Source organism: Urocampus carinirostris, chromosome 3 (genome assembly GCF_059441175.1).
Source record: "Urocampus carinirostris isolate Australia breed hairy pipefish chromosome 3, RoL_Ucar_1.0, whole genome shotgun sequence".
Taxonomy (NCBI): Eukaryota; Metazoa; Chordata; class Actinopteri; order Syngnathiformes; family Syngnathidae; genus Urocampus; species Urocampus carinirostris.
Genome location: NC_142351.1, coordinates 31,498,115 through 31,512,705, shown reverse-complemented (window position 1 = coordinate 31,512,705; position 14,591 = coordinate 31,498,115). Strand labels below are relative to the sequence as shown.

Below are 14,591 nucleotides of genomic sequence, written 5' to 3'. Positions count from 1 at the left end.
GGGCAACAGGTTGGAGACCCCCAAATCAAGTTTCATGTTTTTTCCGACATTCTTAACAGCAATTAAACACACAATTTTGTGTAAGTCTACAAATACAGTAATACAAAGTGTCGTTTTTTAATCAACATCAAAACTGTCGCTCGCAGTAATTTTTGCATAGATTGTCTGCCTAGACAAGCTAAGCAGGAAGTAATAAACGGCGACTCCTCTTGCCTTGTTATACGTAACGACTCTTCGGCGAAGTGTTCTGCACGCACTATTGCTCGAAGATGACGTCACAGAAGACACAGTCAAAACGTCCTGGGGTCGGAGTGGGTATTCTGGTTACCGACCACAGTCATCCAGGCTGTGTCCTCCTCGGAAAGAGAAAAGGTGCTGTGGGGAATCAGAAGTACCAACTTCCTGGCGGCCACCTGGAGTTTGGGTACGTAGTCTACTAGCAGGAACTTGAGCAGGAGTTTTCAGCAGGGTAATATTGTTTTGCCAAAACGTCTTATCAATGCATAGTGGTCATGCGCACGTCTCTGGTTTCGATTTCCGAAGGACAGTACTTACAATGTTCGATTCGGTTTAGTCTTATTCGACTTTCTATTAATTCAAAATATGGTTGTCTGACATAGCTTACAAACCTGGCGTCTTTTTTCCTGTGGTAGCTGTTTTGCATAGTGTTTGTTAACTACGGTAATCCCGCACTGTATGTACGCATGCCAGCTCTCGTTTTATGTTACGAGTAAAAGTTCTGTTTGTGATCATTCTGAGTTTCAGTGTAGCTAGTTTACTTGATAAGAATGAAAACAAAATTCGCTGTCAGATTAACCTACGGAAGGAGGTCTCCACAAGTTAAGACGTTTCGGAAGAACACTGGTGTTCTGCCATATTTTCCTACTCTGGCGATTTTTCCAACCGGAGGCTGATTCGAATGTAACAGTAATATAACATTTTCATTATTTGCGTATATTTGATATGAAATATAGTTGATAAGGAAAGCACGGCGGCACAGTGGATGGCGCGTGTGTGGCACTGTTCTGAGGTCATGGGATCGAACCTTCCTGTGTGGAGTTTGCATGTTCTCCCCGTGCCTGCATGGGTTTCCTCCGGGCACTCCAGTTACCTCCCACATTCCAAAAATATGCATGTCAGGTTAATTGGCCGGTCCAATTTGTCCTTAGGTGTGAATGAGCGAGCGAGTTGTCTGTCCCTGTGTGCCCTGCTACTGGCTGGCAACCGGTTCAGGGTGTCCCCTGCCCACTGCCCGAAGACAGCTGGGATGGGTTCCAGCACCCCCGCAACCCTACTGAGGATAAGCAGTGCAGATAATGAATGAATGAATGAATGAATATATTTAATAATATTGCCAAGTTGTCTCGGAATGTCCGCCAACACTGCATTCATGAGTTTCTCAAACGTCCCTAGTGCATTACATGACCTTAAACTTGACCTTAAACTGCCAGTGTCCTGGTGTGATGTGAACCACGCAGACCTGGACACTAAATCCATTGGCTCATCGATCTGCGGAAAGGGATAACAGTCCTTATTACTCACCCTATTTAGTGGCCTATAATCCACACAGAAGTGAGGTTTAGTGCCTTTTTTTCTGGGCAACGTGACCACAGCAAACATCCACGGGCTGTCGGAGGGTTCTCTGATTCTTGCCTCTAGCATTGCATGGACCAGGAGGTTCGTGGCCACCTGCTGCACCAAAGGCAGGCGTCGTGGACATACCTTGACTGGAACGACGTCCAGCCTCACGATCATGGCTAAAAACCCTGTGTCCACCAAGGCTGTGCAGGAAACGTCCTCGATCTGCAAGCAAAAAAGGACTGGGTCCCTCACCTCCATCCAGCCCATTCTTACAACAGTCTCGTTAAGGTGGTTTGGGTTTCACAGTTTCTCCACATGCGGGTTGCATTTCCCAGTCAATTTGAGGGGTCCGTGTAGACCAGACTACCCGGACCCTTTTTTACTTCCCTGCTGTTTTACCATCTATGGGCAGCTCCGAAGTAAATGACCTGGTTGTCGACACCCACAGCAGACAGCAAGGCATGCTTTATGGTCATTCCTTTCCTCCTGTTGTGTTGTACAGGTGTTGATTGCTCACACGAGCTCCTCCACCTATATAGGTCTGGATTCCTCCCTCTCCGTTGCTGAAACGGAGTAAGCAGTTGTCTTTGGCGCTTCCTTGGATGCACTCTCCCTCTGTATGGCGAGATTAAGCACATCTCCCAGGGTTTTTGGGTGAGCGAGTTAGACGTGCAGACACAGCTCATACTGTCTGAGGTCTTGAATTAACTGGTTCATTTTGGACATTCCAGCATATGCACGCCAACCCGGGCTCTCAATCTCATGCACAAGGAAATGAAGCGGCTCTCCTGGCTGCTGATCATGTTGCTTAAATTCACTGCACAGCGAGTCCTTTTTAAATCGAACGCCCCAAAACACCTCTGCTGCGCCCCACCAGTGTGCAGCAAATAAGTCTCTCTTTTTTATTTAACAGCAGCAGACAGGATGCAGCGTCATTCGTCAGCGATAGCGCCAATCACATGGATTTTGTTACATTTGGCCACCCTAAATCCCCGGACATTAATTCAAATTTTCTTTATAAGGTTCCCAACTCCCTTTACCGGAGAGCTTGAGCGTTTTAACGGCAGGCCATATGAGCAGCTCATATACACGCGATCACTCCCGACGGGCTTGAGCACACTCCAGTGCAAAATACCAGGGTTTTGACGCTTTCATTTGCTGCAGCTTGATGCGGGCATGTCGATGGGTTCTTGCTTTACAGCTCTCCGAGCTCCATCGAGTGGTAAACCGTCCATTTCTGTGAGCGGTCCAGACAAGTGAAGTTTCTGGACACAAGAAAAGTTAAGCAGAATCCACAGCGTTTCTTTCTTGCTATTATTTCAAACCACACTCAAACTTGGCAAATCATTTCCTGAATCCGTCATGTGGTAGACCTGCTTCGCGGGGCTTCATATGTCACGGCATACGTCATCCACAAACCGCCCATCGACTCGCGGTTCATAAACCACTCATCTAAATTACTCGGCATACACTTCAGGGATTAAACCCGAAAAGCACGTCACTACCTACACCTTGTTCATTATTTAATTAGCAGAGCAAAACAACATATAAACTGTAGCATAGAAAAAAAGATTTATGGTCTGACCTTAACTTATAAATGAAGTTTATTCTTTGGAATAAAAGCATCAATAGATAAGTAATCCTCCATTATTAAAAAAAGTACTAGATGGTTTGACTTGCTAATACTATAATTCCGTTGTTTGAGGCTGAGGTTTGCACCAAATCGTAATTCTTGGTCTCAACCAACCAAATAAGTATTTGAACACTTACGAATATGTCTGTATCGCAACCTAGCTTATTCAGACTCTCTCTCACTCACTATCTCACTCATCCCTCTCCTCTCACATAATTCATTTTTCAATCTCCTTTTTTTTTTGCAATTGCTGATGACATTGTTGATTGTTTTTTTTTTTTTTTACAGGGAGACATGGGAGGAATGTGCCCGAAGAGAGGTGTTAGAGGAAACTGGCCTGCACCTGGTGAACGTTCGCTTTGCCTCTGTGGTAAACTCTATCCGACTTGAGGAGCATTTTCATTACGTTGACATCATTATGCAAGGAGAATTGGACAGGGAGCAATCAATTGAGCCCCAGAACATGGAACCTGAGAAAAACGAGGGTGTGTTATTAAATGTTAAGCACTTACAACTTCAGCAGTTGATCCTCGGGTTGCTCTTGTGAACATAAGTCATAATTTTGCGGAAATGCTTTTTTTCTAAATTTACCGAAAAGTTGGAACCAGAGTATGCTTGGTATATATGGATACTCTGAGTGACTTATTTGAGGGTTTGAAACCCTTTAGATATTTGTTATACTTTCACAGAGACTAGAAGGATAATCGTCTAATTTGTTTTACAAATTTGGATGAGAGTGTAAGGCCGAGTCCCATTCTTCGCACTTTCACTCGCTATGTGCCCTAGTCACTCGGTTTGCGCGTTCACGTGAAAATGGAGTGTGTCCCGATACTCTCAAGTCCGAGGCAGAAGTGACCTCAAACCATGTCGTAACCACTTCAAGACCAAGGGGGCTCTCGACCTCACTTGGCGGCGAAGTGACTACCCAGAAGGCTTTGCGAATTCTCAATATCAACAAACATGCCCGGAAAGGAACCGCACAAATGTAAGTAGTTTTCCACAACCACGCATGTATTTGCAACAAAATGTATTGAGATATCTTAGTTGGACGTAAATGCAATAGAAAATCGTATTTTCGCGTTAAAACATGAACATTGCAAAATCGCTACTTTACGAAGTGCACAAATCTACCAAGGGAGCTGCCAAAAAATAATCTTCACGCTACAAACTCTAAAGTAGGATAACTGCAGAAAATCACGGTTCAGCCCATCCCTGTTTGTATCTTAAACGAGTCGTGCTTTTACATGTACATGGCCAGTCGCTAAAGGAGCATAGTCAGAATAACGTTCTGGACATACGCGCTTGTTTACTGCACACAATTTCGGGTGTCGTGTTTTATTTACAATATGATTATTTCATGTGAGATCAGAATGCATTAGTTTTCATCATGCATTATGAGTAATGTCTCCGAATTTCACGTGGAAATACAGTTGAAACAAATTACTATCACACAGTCCACTGCCTTCTCTGTAAACACATATTAAGTAAACTAATTACCTTTTCAAAATGTTGTCCAAATGTGGAGACAATTCTAAAGCATATGTGATGCTGGCCAATAGAAGGCTCTTACAGCCATAAGAATAACATGTCAATTTTGTGTATCTATTCACTATCAAATAATTATCCAGAACACATCCTATAATTTCTCACATCAACTTGTTGAGCATCCTATACACAGTTGTTTTTGTGCAATACACAAGCATTAAGTAATTCTTGTTTTTTCCACCCAACCTAAAGGCCAATGTAGAACGTCCCGTGGAAGAGCTGGCCACCATCACAGCTACCACGCCATCCACACCGACGGGCACGTCGTTGGCATCTTCTAATCCGGCGCCAAACCCCAAATCACCCAGAAAAAAAAGGAAGCACGATACACTCCTTGACTTTTTGAAAGCGGAGTCTGCCGGAGTGAGGAAAAGGCTCGAGGAAACTGTGGCCAAAACTGAGCGGTTCCCGTCCTTTTTGGGAAGCTCGTGGACAAATTTCCAGAACAGTGACATCCCTGCAATGTTTCCCTTTGTTTTATAAAAGGAAAATATTTTATTTTATTAAGAACTCAATGAAGTTCCAGTTTGTGTTTTCCAGCTTTATGGAAGTATTGGTATATTTTTGTTACAATTTGTGACATATTATTTATTTACTATTATGTATTTCGGCCCAATGTGATTTTGTTTTTCTGAAAGTAAACTATTATTTAAACTGGAGTGATTTGTAGTTGTTTTCTGTCCAACAGTCACATAGTTCACACACAGTATCTCACATCATTATGAAATAAACCACCAAGGTGTTACTCAAAATAAAGATGTTTATTGAATAGTAATGCAGAAAAGCACGGAATGCAAATGTGGGTCTGACTTCCAAAGCCTAAAACATGGCTTTTGGGCAATTTATTCCATATTAACTGTGGACAATTCTGTGTATCGTGGACCTGGGAACCCTGAAGACCCGTGACACCACACGGTAGGACAGACCGTGGGCCAGCCAGTATAGGCCCTCCAGCCATGGCCCTGTTCCCTCTTTAGCAGCTCACATGACCTTCTTGCTCAACCTTAAGTCCTGAATGAGTTTTGACTTCACATCGAACCATAAGCACAGGATGGGAACATTCCTGTCCAACCTGTCCACGCTTATGGGACAGCCACTCTGGAACACAATAGATAACAGACAATTTAGACATAAATGTGGGCATAGATGATGTAAGCATCATGAAAACATGTTGAAATGAGCTTTTTTATATCCAATGACAACTCTTTTGAATTAAATTCCTTATGAACCAAGGTTTTTGGGTCGTACAGGGAAGTTTGGTGACGATATTATGTCAGCTTAAGGGTCAGGTGGACTGTTCTTGTGTTTGTTTACTTTTCATCATGTCACACACTAAAGACCCCTACTATATGTCATAAAATGGCATTAAGATACTAATAAGTAGATTGCCATTTATGTCTACACAAACATAAGGTATTATGTGAACGTGCATTGTATGTTAACTTTTACTGTATTTGACCGAACGGGTCATTTTTTTAATGAGTGTACGTACCTTGTAAAGATGAATCAGCACTACATAGCGCCGAAGCTGTCTTCAGTATAGCACATTTCTCCTCCGTTTATTGGAGACACGGAAAAGATGATGAGCTTTCAGGCAATCGGTAATAACACAGCAGTAGCGGGCATTTTTAACATTGCACGAACTCTCCAACTGACACACTACAAGTTGAGACTCGAGTTGTTTACATGTGACGTAGACCAATACGTCACTGAGGTCTACAGCCAATTAATATTACCGCCATCTCCTGGACAGGGGTGGAACCTTGCAAGTCTTGTCCAAGCCATCTCCGCTTTGCACTTCACTCGCGGAGGGCACTCCTCTTCGAGGGACCTCACTGGAGGGTCCTCAGGGCCGAGTGAGAGAAATGGGATTGGGCCTAAGATTCTGTGAAAACAGAAAAAATACGTGTCAATTTTCTATGTCAATAGTTTGTTTGCATGTTTACTAAAAAAAGAGCCAATGATAAACCTTGTTATTTATTCATTCATCCATTATCTGCACCGCTTATCCACAGTAGGGTCACGGGGGTGCTGGAGCTCATCCCAGCTATCTTCGGGCAGCGGGTTGGGGGCACCCTGAGCCGGTTGCCAGCCAGACGCAGGGCACACAGATAGACAACTCACTCTCTCATTCTCACCTAGGGAACATTTGAACCAGCCAATTAACCTAAAATGCATGTTTCCTGGAATGTGGGAAGAAACCGGAATGCCCGGAGGAAACCCACACAAGCACAGGGAGAACATGCAAACTCCATGCAGGAAGGTGCAATCTCATGACCTCAAGACTGCCACACACGCGCAAACCTCTGCGCTGCCGTGCTGCCCATCTTGTTATTTATATTCATTTTAAAACATGTTTGGTGCTAAAACTGTTCCCTGTGCCCACTTGAGTGGCATCTCACTCTCTCTCTCTCTCTCTCTCTCTCTCTCTCTCTCTCTCTCTCTCTCTCTCTCTCTCTCTCTCTCTTTGTCTCTCACCCTCTGTCTCTTTGTCTCTCACCTCTGTCTCTTTCTCTGTATCTGTTTTTCTCTCTGTGTGTTTGTGCGTGTGTGTGTCTTTGTCTCTCTAGCCAAACTCAATCTCCTATTGCAGTGGAATTACTCTCTATTTCCATTTTACTCCAGGATGGACATGGACTCAGTGGGACAAGTTTCCTCCTGAAGACAAACTCTTTTTGCCACTGGCTATTCTGAGAAGACAAGGATATCAGCCCTTCACCAGCACAAACGCGGAAATCTTAAAGTAACATGTTACAATTTTTTATATTACGTTAAAAAATCCTACATCTTTAAAACGTTTTGTTTTACTCAGTTGTAGAAAAATGTACATAAAAATCAGGACGCAGTTTTTGTTGCCATTCAGACAGAAACTTCACGTGTTTTCATGCAACAGAATGCTCTGACCACTGTGATTAAAACATCCTTTGTAATAGTCGAGGGTTCAAAGACACATCAACAAAGATGACTTTTGTCATACCATTAATACATTTACAGGACATTTCAAGGAGCTGTACAGAATTTGTAACTTTTTACTGACCGCCACCTCCTAGTTTGTGTCATCATTGGAGCCTTACTCGGCTCCTTCATGATGCACGTGCAAGTACGTGCTTTTTTTAGGGGCGCATCATGGATCCTGTCACTGAAAGCAGAACCACAACATAACTGATTGCTGTCATTTGGAGAACAGTTCTGGTTTCTAAAACTGAGGCCTTGCATTTCCTTTTATTCTCTAGATAGCATTGAATCAGATAAAGACACACCCACTCCTTAGTTGCAGAAGCGTTATCTTTAAAATGTTGTGGTCATTAACTAAAATGATCAGTTCATTTGTCATGTGATTTGAGGGTTACTTGATTTTTTTGATGTCGAACCATCTTGACAATGCTGGTCAGGATAAAGACAGAATAAGAAAGAAACCTTTGGACGCATCCTTTTTATAATTTGTTAGTCTTTAGCCCACAAAAAGGATTTGCAAATGCCCCCCTATAAAATAGCACTAACATTGTAAAAGAGGGTGACAACAGGCTATCCTAGAAATGTCGAACACTCATTTAGAGGTGAAAGTTGTACAAAATATATAAAAGATAGAAATGCGCGAGTTGACAATGTATTTCTCTTTATTGAAGAACACATTCCTGTTAAGATAAGAACAGACTTAATATTTAACAAGATCCTGGCCACAAGTGCGAATACACAATGTCAAACCTATGAGTGGGTTGTTGTTTTTGACTTTCATATGTGGTCTGCTTATTTCAATTACACGCGTCTTAACAATCTTGTGTAAAAAATCACTGTATTATAAGGTTGTGCCAAATGTTCTGCACTGAAAAATCAAACAGATGTGAGGCCAGTCTTGTGACGATCCATGGCTTTTACCTGGGGGAAGTTTGTGCCAATATTTTCATTGTGCGTTCAAGAAATACAAAGAAATGTACCATGTTGTCAAAACGTGAGCTCTACCAAGCTATTATCAATAATAAATTTTCTCTAGAGCTTGTGGGTCCCTTCTACTTCCACCATTTTGATAAATGTTAGCCACACTATGGCTAATGTTTACGTGCTAATACTACTGTGTAAACTTCAGCAGTCTTAATAAATAATAATGGTCAAAACTATAATCCCCCAAAAATGTAAATTTTTGTAAAGGGCAAGAAACCCTATCCAGTGCATCATCCACAAGTTATATTTACTTTTTATCATAATCATCCACTTTCTTTGAAGTACTTAATTAGATTGAACTTGCTTGTAGTGTTTGCATTTGAGATCTTGAGATTTTCCCTTTTGCACTTCATTGTCCGACAGGAAATTGTCTTAAAACCCTTGAATGTCTTTTCTGTTATGAGTCTTAAGTAAAAGAAATACAGTACTTAAAAAAACATCTACTTATATTCCAGTTGGTTATTTATCATCTCATGTTGAGGCTTTTTTTCGCAAGTCCGTGCAAAATAATCTTTTGAATGTTTTATTTATTCGGGGGGCAATTTATTAGTTTTTTTTTGGCCAAGCTTTTCACATTTCTGGATTCGGGCCATAGTTTTCATTATGGTGAATCCCTACTATATATTTTGTATTGCGTTGAATTATAATTAAAAAAAAAAACAATTTGAACATAATAGAGGAAACAAACATCTATTTAAATTATGTGACAAATTAACAGCTCCAAAAAGTCAAGCCTCGGGTGTCAGAACTGGCACAGACGGTGGACCCAGATGCGTAACGTTTCCACACAACCTTTATTTTAAGGGAATGGGGCAGTCATGCGCGTGAACATCGCCAGGAATGCGGCGATCGCTGGGCGGAAGAAGTGAGACAGAGATGTCAGAGGCAGATAAGATCGAGGCCAGACAGAACAGATGGGATTGATACAGGACACACGGGTAGATACCGGACGGGACAGACGGGATTGATACCGGATACCGGAGCAAGATTGGACAGGAGGAGACAGGCGGGATCGATACCGGATACTGGAGTAAGATACTGGACAGACGGACGGGGTCTATACTGGATACATGAGCAGGATACAAGACGGGACAGACGGGATCGATAACGGATACTGGATACACGAGCAGGATACCGGACAGAGTCAAAACACAAGTCTTGCAAGTGCAGAGGTTCGTTGACAGACTGACAAGGAGTGAATGAGAGCACTGAGCTTAAATAGGAGGGAAGCCAATCAGGCAATGAGCCGCAGCTGGCGCCAAACGGGCGGGGCAACCATGACATCTGGACATGAAAGTCTCTAGTAAGTTATAGAAACCACCATCAGGGTTTTTCAAATAACAATAGCGTTGGACTCATTAATTTATTGTTTGGCACACATTTTCTTGAAAATATATACACCGTTTTTTTGAAAAGTAAACATTTGAAAATTCGGGTTTTTTTTTTTTGGTTTCCTTTTCTTAATTAAGTCTTATACAAGCACCAAGGCATACACATTTAAGATAATATTTACATGATCTTTTCTGCTTTGCAATTTGGCAATGATCTGAACTGATTATCCTCACTAGAGATGTTAGTTCACATTCAGACAAGTGAATTAATCTGACACAATGTTCTGAAAACTAGCATCAAACCATTTTTGTTGTGTAGTGTAATCGTTTAAAGAGTCAGACATTTCAATAAAAATATGCATTGCTGCCTTTGTGTCTAATGATTTATATACAAATCCTGGTTTGTGTTGAAACGTGTTTGACTTAAGAAATGTAAGATTTTTCTCAAATGCTACAGTGAGCAACTACTGTATACTGCAGTAATGCAATACAACTTAGTAGAAATAAATGAGTCATTTTCCAAGGTCACATCATAGTTGTGACTCCAACCACCGCCAACACAGTCCAAAGTGTTGGGGTAACAGTTGCCACGGCACCATTGAAGACCTTGTTGTGTGCATATGTGATTATATGCAAGGCTCCGCTATAGGCTTCCTCACAGGTGGGCTGGATTTGGTCTTCGGGGAGTTCAAACCCGTATTCGCCTTCATCTCTCAACTCAAAAGTGTAGGAGAAAGGGATTCCTTGGAAGCGAGCCCAGTCTCTAGATGATCCAGAGTTGGGATCTGTTGAACATCAATGAGAGAATCTATCTTTCTTAGCTGTGGCCAGACAAGTCCTCAATTAACCAAACACACTCAAAAATAATTATTAAACTAAGACCTAAGGCTGCAATAATAAAGTACTGAAGCAGGCTATTAGTAATGTCATAAAGTCATCTGTTTACTTACATAATATATCAGGTGAGGTTCCTACTTTGTAACTCTTCCCGTGGACTTTCTCAATAGCTTTAGCTGCACCCATGCCAACTTCCATCTAAAAAAAGCCAACAGAGTACTTTTTTTACATTGTGCAACTTATTAGTTAAAACATATTTTATCAATTAGATATTTACTTACTAGTTCCCTGTAGTTGGTGGCAGTAAAGTTAGGGTGTCCATAGGGAACCAGAATCAGCTGGCCATAGGAGTGAATGGTGAGGAAACACAGGAAGTCTTCCTTCCTTGTTCCTACAAAGTAGGTAACAGCCCGAGTCTCGGGCTCTGACTCGGAAGCTATGCCACAGAAAACCTCTTCGCAACAATTATAGGAGACACCGATTGCTGTGAAGAGAATTTGGATAATATAAATACGAGATATTTTAACTTGGATTTAAATTGGCTACAAACTGTGTGCTGCATTGCCTCTAAAGTCAAATACACTCACTGCCCCAGTTGGCATCAAAGTTGCGGTTCAGATCAGTTCCGGAGCAGTTGCAGCCTGAAGGTCCTGGCGATCTGTTCTTCCTCCAGAGACGTGTCTAGGATAGATGGGCCACAGAAACAATCAAGAATTGGATTTCATTTTAAACCATGATTCAAGAACAATACAACTGGTCACCCTCCATTTAATACGTTTAATTCACTTCTATGCTAATGCAATAATGCTACGCTTTGCTGCATCACTTTTACCAAAGTTGTGATTAAAGGGTCTTTTACTCCTGTTTTGGCATACAAATTTTAGTTTGACCGAAGGTAGTTTTTTTAATTTTAATTATTGGCTTTATAGAATTAGGCTATCTGTATCATCAGCCAAGACTCCGGAAAGTCAATACAATGTTTCCGTCAGAAAATCTGATAAGCCTGGTGGTCAGGAACAGGACAGACTGCCTGTTCAACCCATTTTGTAACAATGATGATAAAAGTATATTCTATTCTATTCTATTATAAATGTAAATAAACCTTGGAAAGTATACTCAATTGCAGGCAACTTCACCTGCTCGTGCTATTTACACTGGCTTTAATTCAAACACACTACCTAAAACGCCTGGATCATGTAGAGGTTTCAATAAGACCACAATAAGCATAAATAATGTCTTTTTTTCTTTCTGACACACAGCCCGGATTGAGCCGCGGTCAGTTATAAACCACTTGGAGTAATAATGTTATAGGAAAATGTCTCAAGAGGGTGTAACACCGACTGTGTTGTCTTTCCAGGAATAGCTGTAACCGTCCATGTTGAGCACCGGGGTGACGTAAAAGTCCATGTTCCGCATCATTTCTGCAACTAAAGCTTCCGTCTTGTATGTCTCCAAGATCTTGAATAAAAAGACATCCAATGATTTGCTTATTGAATAGCCTTTTCCATGCATCATCAATTTGAAACAGGTTACATGGGACACGATTACCTTGCTGACAAAATACTGACAGAAGGCTGGTGAAATCCACTCCCTGGCATGAATACCACAGTCCATCCAGATAGCTTTCTTCTTCGCTCCAGTATCCACGCCAATCTTCAAAGCAAACAAGACTACTTATACAATTATCTGATGACTAGTTTGTCATTTTTTATTGGTACCTTGAGTAAGCTAATTGTTTGCAGTTCATAGGTCTTTCCATAATCCACTAAAGTCACAATATCGGGGTATTCCTTTGCAATCTGAACCATCCATTGAGAGATCTGTTGAAACAATATCTGTAAGCCCTTGTTCAAACCGCAGGAAAACACATTTATTGAAAGACCACTGACAGATTAGCACTTTTAGATATTCAGATTGGATTTGTGACATTCACATCTTTTTGTGGTAGGATTTTTTTCATTGAAATAGAACCGATGCAGGTGGATATTACAAAAATGCATGTGTGTGTGTGTCCTTACCTCTGACATAGTGTGGTATTTGTAGTAGTTGTACTCTGGCCTGTTACACACCAAACGGGATTCAAAATAGTTATTTAACTCATTAAGACAATCTTATTGAAACCTACTGAATTTTGATGATTCAAAGCCAGGAATTTGTACCTTCAACAGCTATGTATACAATTTCATGGCATCGCAATAGTAAGACAGCCAGCATTGCTGTCATGACAGATAAATTTGATCTCAAAATATGTTTTTTTTTTTTTTGCTCATTATCTAAATTGTTGCTCAATAGTTTATTAAAGAGGAATTCATGTCTAAATCTGTCTATAGTAAATGTATCAGTGCTTCTCAAATTCTTTTGGGAGGGAAAACAGGCTCTTTTTCCTCCTGAAAAATGTGAATTTTGGAGATACTGTAAGTATTTTTTACACATGCTAGTGACAATAAACAATATTACATGATGCTAGAGAGTAATTTATACCATGACAATGTTACTTGCAATTATAGCCGATAACTACTTCAAGTTATGAGAACAAAGTGACTCACTTTTGAAGCAGTGCAGCCTCTGTCATCGAAAGTAGAGCCACAAGAGCGATTCCGACATGACTGATTGCTGTCATTATGAAGAGTTGTTGCTTGCTTAGGACCTGAAGTTCCTTTTGTACCACAGCAGCGTAAAATCAGATAAAGCTGCACTTTTGCCTCTGTTGCAGATGGCTTATCATTATAATACACGTAAAGTACGTTTACAATGCTAATGCCTAGTTAATTTGTAATCGGATTTGAAGGTTATTTGATTGCCTTCACGACTGTATCATCATTAAAACAGTTGTGGTGAATAAAAACAAAACAAAAAAGGAATCTTCAGATATTAAAAAGGGTTAAGAGCCAAATAAATAAATGTCAGTTTAAAAAAAAAACATACTCATTTGTCAATAAATTGTGAGTGACTAATGTGACTCTTTGGAGTCTTTCATATCTATTTTTTTGTGGATTTTGAGTGGAAGTTAGAAAGCTGTTGGTTATGTTTGATAAGCGGGTGTTCATTTTGTATATCCACTGTGTAATTAGGTTCCTCAAAAGGCTGACTGCTTTTTGCTTTACTCATACGATGCTGATTGATAACCAAGGTAATACCAACAACGATGACTTTCATCCATTATCTGCACCGCTTATCCTCAGTGGAGCCCATCCCAGCCATGTTCGGGCAGTGGACATCCTGAACTTGTTGCCAGCCAGTCGCAGGGCACACAGAGGCAGACAATTCACTCGCTCATTCACAATTTGAACTGGTCCAATTAACCTGACATGCATGTTTTTGGATTGTGGGAGGAAGCCGGAGTGCCCAGAGGAAACCCACGCAAGCACGGGTAGAACATGCAAACTCCACACGGGGAGGTTGCCGTAGCTGGACTTGAACCCTGAACATCTGCACCGTGGGGCTGAGCGCTAACTACCCAGCCGCTTGTTCAACCAAAGTGACTTGATTCGAGCAATTTATTACAAACGATTTACAATTGTCTTGTACTTCTGCCCATCAATGCTGAGATCAGGCTAATTTCTGAAGAGCAGAATGACGCTTTACACCGAAAAACTACAGCCTCCAAAAGATGAAGGTGGTGTATCCGAGTCAGATTACGAAGCTTCTCCTGCCACTGGTAACCATGGAAACCAGTTGGTTCATGTGGGGGAGCAAACCCCTACCCAGAACACAGGTCTGGAGAG

At 41.3% G+C, this 14,591-nt stretch overlaps 2 protein-coding genes across 2 annotated transcripts; one reads left to right on the top strand and one right to left on the bottom strand.

The window, feature by feature from the left end:
- Positions 1-234: 234 nt before the first annotated feature.
- Positions 235-8,752, top strand: nudt15 (nudix (nucleoside diphosphate linked moiety X)-type motif 15). Its single transcript, XM_088331471.1, has 3 exons — positions 235-424; positions 3,503-3,699; positions 7,385-8,752. The coding sequence occupies exons 1-3, from the start codon at positions 270-272 to the stop codon at positions 7,504-7,506; spliced, it is 474 nt and encodes a 157-aa protein (XP_088187597.1). The 5' UTR covers positions 235-269; the 3' UTR covers positions 7,507-8,752.
- Positions 8,753-10,180: 1,428 nt separating this feature from the next.
- Positions 10,181-12,674, bottom strand: cpo (carboxypeptidase O). The gene is made up of 7 exons (XM_088329819.1): positions 12,585-12,674; positions 12,415-12,519; positions 12,208-12,324; positions 11,454-11,547; positions 11,148-11,350; positions 10,980-11,064; positions 10,181-10,814 (listed from the first exon to the last, which is right to left on the bottom strand). The coding sequence occupies exons 1-7, from the start codon at positions 12,672-12,674 to the stop codon at positions 10,555-10,557; spliced, it is 954 nt and encodes a 317-aa protein (XP_088185945.1). The 3' UTR covers positions 10,181-10,554.
- Positions 12,675-14,591: the final 1,917 nt, after the last annotated feature.